This window comes from Ipomoea nil, unplaced genomic scaffold, assembly GCF_001879475.1.
Source record: "Ipomoea nil cultivar Tokyo-kokei standard unplaced genomic scaffold, Asagao_1.1 scaffold0875, whole genome shotgun sequence".
NCBI lineage: Eukaryota > Viridiplantae > Streptophyta > Magnoliopsida > Solanales > Convolvulaceae > Ipomoea > Ipomoea nil.
In genome coordinates, this window is record NW_017617303.1 from 1,703,981 (window position 1) to 1,710,532 (window position 6,552).

The window sequence follows — 6,552 nt, forward strand, 5'->3', positions numbered from 1 at the left end:
TTGTAATGGGATTTCTCATGCTGAATAACAATCCAATTCTGTTTCCTCTCAATTTCTTCTATTCATAACCCTAAATTCTCTACCCCAAAATTCTTCTGTTCTTCCTAAGTTCATTGCATGTTACAATTGAAAATTGAAAAGATCGAGTCCTAGCCTGTGCATTACAAAGAAAAACATCATAATTCATAAAAACCAATGAACACGTACTAAGGATTTACAAATCAATAAATATACAACAAGAAGAACATGAGTTTATTGAGCTCAAAGTAGAGTAGGTGTACAGACACAAAATGACGTCTTGTCCTATACACGAAATGATTATATATTGCAAATTAAACTTGCATTTATATACCGGCCTGCTCAAGTTTAAACGTACTGTATGTTTTGGCTGTAAATTTGGATTTGAAAATCTGTTTCGCCATATAACTAATTAAGGAAGTATTGGGGATAATTTCACAGTCTGGGGCATGCATGTTTCTTACATATAAACATTGCAACTACTTATCTTTTGTGTGGATCGGAGATGCAAAAACAGTTCATATCATGATTTCCTCCTGAATCACCTTTGTAAGATGGAAGCTAGCAAGCATTATATTCTCAGATCAGAATAAAAAATTTGCGAGAATTTCTGAGCTTTCAGCACACTTGTCATGGACTCGCTTTATATTATCAACTGATTTGCAGATTCCACTGCAGCTCCAATCAAAAGATGCAACGCATGTATTCCCAGATTGGAGTTTCCATTCACATTCTGCAAATACAATTCCATTCCCAAATACAATTTCAATTCTTGGATGGATGATATATATATATATATATATATATATATATATATATATATATATATATATATATATGATGCATGAGAAGCTAAGTAGTGATCTCATTATTTACCTGGCGGAGTTCCACAGCACATGTTTCGATCATCAATGTGCTCAATATCAAGCCCGATTAGCCATGCACCAAGTGAAACATCTTCATTTGCAAACTTATGCAGAAGAAGCCTGAAAACACGTACGTACCATATATAAAAATAATGCATCCTAAATTCATGTTATTCAGATATCTGATTGATTTCCAATATTATATATATTCTACACAAACAAAATAGATATCAATACACATTCGTACTCATTGTCAGAAATGAACTTGGCCAGATCGTTAGAGATAGCATATATCTGTCCAGTTGCATGTCGGAAGTACTTATTTCCAGTATCTCCAAATTTCCAGTACTCAGGTTCATGGTACTTCACATTCCTACCATACCATATAAAAAAATGTGAGAGATAGAAAATTTACAAACTATACTCCAAATTAAAAGAGAACTAGCTTAGCTTAGCTACTTCATATATATATATATATATATATATATATATATATATATATATATATATATATATATATATATATAACAGAAGATTTTGAACTTGAAGTGTAAAGTTTGAGATGAAAGTAAGTACTTTCTGTAAAGAACTGGTCCAGATTTCATACATCCAGTATATATCCTGGGTTTCAGACGGTGCCGCGAAAGGGTTGCAGCAAGTGTACCTTCCATATATGTCATAAAAATTAATAGTTGACAATTAGTTTCTAAACTAAAATTTTATATAGTTATTAGCTGATGAGTTATCGTTATCGCTATAAATAACGAGGAGATAAAATTAAGGAACACAGAAGTATAGTACGTACCCAAGTTGACATGAACATCATCATCAACCTTGACATAGAACTCAGCATCCCATGTTGCAAAGGCAGTGGAAATGAAAGATTTTGTCTTTGCAGACAACTCATGGTACCCTTCTATGTGCGCCTGCAAAAACGATCAAGACAAGCTAAGTGAGAAGGATAGCTTGGTTGGTTATGTTGTACGTACAAATTAATAATAATCGCTCAAGTACTGGATCACTGCTGGAAATTATTGAATTTCCGACCACCTGAAAGTGATCTTAAATCAAGTCGAAAGTAAAACGTGGTCGGAAATAGCAACAAATGTTTTTCCGGATACCAAAAGTAGTCGGAACAAGGCTTTCTACTTACTTTATGATCACTTTGTGATGGAAAATTCCATAATTTTCAGCAATGGATGATTATATTCTTCAAATTAAAGACTGACTTACAAGCCTAAGAACGTCCTTATGCTGAGTCTCTTCCAGATTAATTGCTTGATCTAAAACGCTATTTGATGTTGCACTGCATTCATCAAATCAAAGAGTATATATGGCTAAAAAAATATCATAACAGACTTCCCAATCCATTTCACCACCATCATCCACTTCCTTTCCATATATCATCATGATTCATGAAGCTGAAGTTCAAAGAACATAACACATAAAAGATACCTGTGGCCTATCATAAAACGAACAACAATTCCCTTTTCTTCTTCGAGTTTAAGCAGCTTCTCACCTAGTAAAAAAAAAAAAAAAAGATGAGAGTTATAGGTAGCACGAAATGAAATGAAATGAAATGAAATAAAAGCAGCAGCAAAGTGGGTAGGTAGTACCTTGAGGCACCCATGTCTGTCTAAGAGAATCGCGCCTCTTTCTGCTACTGAAGGCCGTGTTTATCCCAATAACCATAAAAGCCTTCTTCTTCCTCTTCTCGGTTTCCTCAGAATTATTTGAACTCACATTAGCAGCCAAGCGTTTAGATGTTTCCACATTGTCAGAAATACTCGTATTCTTAGACAAGGGCAGCTCCATTTGAATTTTAGCTACTGAATTGTCTGAGTTTCTGACAAAAACAACAGTAAATTAAAGCTCGCATTATATATATATATATTTTCCTTTTCAATACACCCAACTAATTAAATTTTCGATCTCCATTAAAAATCATGAATCAAAAATTAAAAAGAAGAAGAAGGAAACCAAACTTTTGATCATATATATCCATCCTCCAAACAGCTTATATATATATATATATATATAGCTTGAAATGAAGATTAGCTAGGCCGGAGATTTGATTTAATTAAATTAATAATACTCACTCAATGGATTCAAATGCTTTCTTGTGTTCACCAGTTGCACTCTCCTTGTCCTGAATAAAATTAGACACTTGGAAATTAATACCAAAAATAGAAAAAGCTAATTAAGGGATATATATAATTATATATATATAAAAGCTAGGGCAGGGCGGGGCTGGACCTGAGGATTCAATTTGTTGTCGCAATCGTCGACCTTGTCTTGTCTAGCCCGCCGCCCAAACATGATCCGGCCGTCATTCAATTTAGGAGGAATCCACACTCTATAAAGGAAGGATTCATTATTTCGCCACTTTCAAGAAAGTAATAATGCATATATAATAATAATTAATTAATTTGCATGAAAATAAATATACACGTAAATTAAAAACAACAACTAACAAGAACTATATAGCGAGAGCGAGAAAAATCATCAGAGAAGGAATTGAAGAGGTACCTGGTGGAAAAAAGCATGCCGGAGGCGAAGCTGAGGATGGATAAAAGGAGGATCCATCTAGGGGAAAGTTTGCCGGTTCTGACGTTTCGGGTCTTCATATGAATATGAATTTTATGAATTGTCGGAAGGATGGTACGAGGTTAATTGATCGACACAGCGCGGGAGATTCTCCTCGGCGCATGCGCATTTATTTATATATATAATATAAATCTATATATTGTTCCCAGGATGGCTTCTTGCAATTTGTATTCATGGAAAGATGGATGTTTCCTCCTCCGGCCTGCAGGCTCTCACAATGTTAACAAACATGTTTCATGTTACACAGGGTTGGTCGATCGGTCTCATGATGTCATGGTGAATGGTGATGCCTGCCATCTTTTCCGATCCAGGCCAGTTTAATAGTTTGATTTTTGGGTCTGTTAGTTGGGAGAAAACAAAAGCATTACTCATCGTAAATTTTGAAGTTGATAGATTAAATATATAATTATTGTATTATTATTATTATTATTATTATTATTGTAGTATACTCAAAAAAATATAATTATTGTACTATTATAATTTTTAATTTAATCATGTATATAATTCTTATTAGAATGGGAAAATCATCATTTTGGTCCATCAATTGTTTTCCAATTGTCAGTGTAGTTCCTAGTTTTCAATTTCAACATATTTGATTATCAAATTGTTTAAAATTCCATCAATTAAACCCTGACGAAATTTTTAAAATATGAAAATCACCATTTTGGTCTCTGAAATGGTTTAATTGACGAAATTTTAAAAAAATCGATGATCAAATTAATTGAAATTTAAAACTAGGCACTACATTGACAATTAAAAAATAATTGAGGGACCAAAATGGTGATTAACTTTATTACAAATGTAAAACTTTTTTCACTATATAAAAAAAAAAAATGAGTTAATTCTATTTTTGGTCCTAGATTATATTTATAGGTGACAGTCCACTTTTAGTCTTTTTTTTATTGGTCCTAATATTATTGTGGCATGACCATTTTTGGTCTTCCGTCAATAAAATCGTTAAAATGTCGTTAAATACAAAGACATTTTGTTCATTTTTATGCAAAGTGAGTTGAATCCGCTATATTTTATGTTTATTTTTTTTGAAAAAAATCGTAATTGAAGACCGAATTGAAATGCATTTGTATTTAACGACATTTCAACGATTTTATTGATAGAGGAGAACAAATGGTAATGTCACAATAATACTAGGACCAAATGTAGATGTTCCGATAAATAAATAAATAAATAAAAATGGACTGCCACCTATAAATCTAAGACCAAAAATGGAATTAACTCAAAAATAGATTGTTATTATTGTCATTTGGAAGTCATCTTTGTTAGTTTGCATTGTGGTGCTTGATAACAGCATAGCAGTAGCATCACAATCACATACATAAGATAGATACGTGTACCATTGAATTATGATTTATCTATTTATAGCACAACATACAACACTTGTACATTCTACAATTTAAACCGTCCTGTACATACACGTATAACGATGTGTCGTCTACTCGTCTTTGCCAATTAGTTTGTCGTGCCCGCTCGGAAAAGGAAAATATTGTCAAAATTATTTACATACAACTCAATTTGTATTGAAAATAATTCTGTATATAATAATATTTTAATTTTATTTATCAACCACGTATGTTTACCTACAATGCAAGAATGTTTTAGCCCAATATTACAACTTATTAAAATCTATCTATACTATATATAAAAACAAAATCCTGAAATTTTAACTTCCCGCTCAATTCCGAAAAAATCTCTCTTCCCAATAAAACATATTGATTTTTCTACTTTCCCATTCCTACATTAACTCTGGGTAAAAATTCTATTCTAAAATTATAAAATAGTGTAATACAATTCTCTTTGCACATCTAATCTATACTATATATAAAAACAAAATCCTGAAATTTTAAATTTCCGCCCAATTCCTAAAAAATCTCTCATCCCAATAAAATTTATTGATTTCTACTTTCCCATTCGTACAATAATTCTGGGTAAAAATTCTATTCTAAAATTATAAAATAGTGTAATATAATTCTCTTTGCACATCTAATCTATACTATATATAAAAACAAAATCCTGAAATTTTAACTTCCGCCCAATTCCTAAAAAATCTCTCTTCCCAATAAAATATATTGATTTCTACTTTCCCATTCCTACAATAACTTTAGGTAAAAAGTCTATTCTAAAATTATAAAATAGTGTAATACAATTCTCTTTGCACATCTAATCTATACTATCTATACTATCTATACTATATATAAAAACAAAATCCTGAAATTTTAACTTCCCGCCCAATTCCTAAAAAATCTCTCTTCCCAATAAAATATATTGATTTCTACTTTCCCATTCCTACAATAACTCTGGGTAAAAATTCTATTCTAAAATTATAAAATAGTGTAATACAATTCTCTTTGCACATCTAATCTATACTATATATAAAAACAAAATCCTGAAATTTTAACTTTCCGCCCATTTCCTAAAAAATCTCTTCCCAATAAAATATATTTTTATTTCTACTTTCACATTCGTACAATAACCCTGGGTAAAAATTCTATTCTAAAATTATAAAATAGTGTAATACAATTCTCTTTGCACATCTAATCTATACTATATATAAAAACAAAATCTTGAAATTTTAACTTCCCGCCCAATTCCTAAAACATCTCTCTTCCCAATAAAATATATTGATTTCTTCTTTCCCATTCGTACAAGAATTCTGGGTAAAAGCTGTGAAGTTTCGAAAGTTCGGCAATGCAACACTTTTGACTCGGTTGTCCGTTTTGGACAAATAATTTTTGGAAATTGTGTATTTTTTCGAGATATATCCACCGCAAACTGCCGTAGGCGGTTTGGCCCACCAATTTCTAAAAAAAATGCTTTATTAAATAGTTTCTAAGAAATAACTATGAGAACCTTATGTTTTATTAATGAATTTTTAAATTTTTTTATTTAAAAAATTGTCCCGTGCATTTTTTAATAATCTCTCTTTATAATTGGTCAAATTATTTAATTATGGTAAATTATGGATAATTAATGATGGTAATAGAAATCCTATAAGCGACCACCGGTGAAATTAACTCTTAAATAATTATATATCGATTTAAAATAT

At 31.1% G+C, this 6,552-nt stretch overlaps 1 protein-coding gene across 1 annotated transcript; it reads right to left on the reverse strand.

The window, feature by feature from the left end:
- Window positions 1–231: 231 nt before the first annotated feature.
- LOC109178966 (beta-1,3-galactosyltransferase 7-like) lies at window positions 232–3,789 on the reverse strand. The gene is made up of 11 exons (XM_019328514.1): window positions 3,414–3,789; window positions 3,141–3,240; window positions 2,984–3,033; window positions 2,501–2,730; window positions 2,340–2,403; window positions 2,118–2,190; window positions 1,690–1,810; window positions 1,461–1,548; window positions 1,132–1,257; window positions 895–1,004; window positions 232–751 (listed from the first exon to the last, which is right to left on the reverse strand). The coding sequence occupies exons 1-11, from the start codon at window positions 3,509–3,511 to the stop codon at window positions 603–605; spliced, it is 1,209 nt and encodes a 402-aa protein (XP_019184059.1). The 5' UTR covers window positions 3,512–3,789; the 3' UTR covers window positions 232–602.
- Window positions 3,790–6,552: the final 2,763 nt, after the last annotated feature.

Coding starts and splice junctions, on each gene's coding strand:
- LOC109178966 (XM_019328514.1), bottom strand. CDS start 3,511: ATGAAGACCCGAAACGTCAGAACCGGCAAACTTTCCCCTAGATGGATC. Junction 1,811..2,117: donor ATAAGGACGTTCTTAGGCTT/GTAAGTCAGTCT, acceptor TCGTTTTTGCAG/GCGCACATAGAAGGGTACCA. Junction 1,005..1,131: donor AAGTTCATTTCTGACAATGA/GTACGAATGTGT, acceptor ACGTGTTTTCAG/GCTTCTTCTGCATAAGTTTG.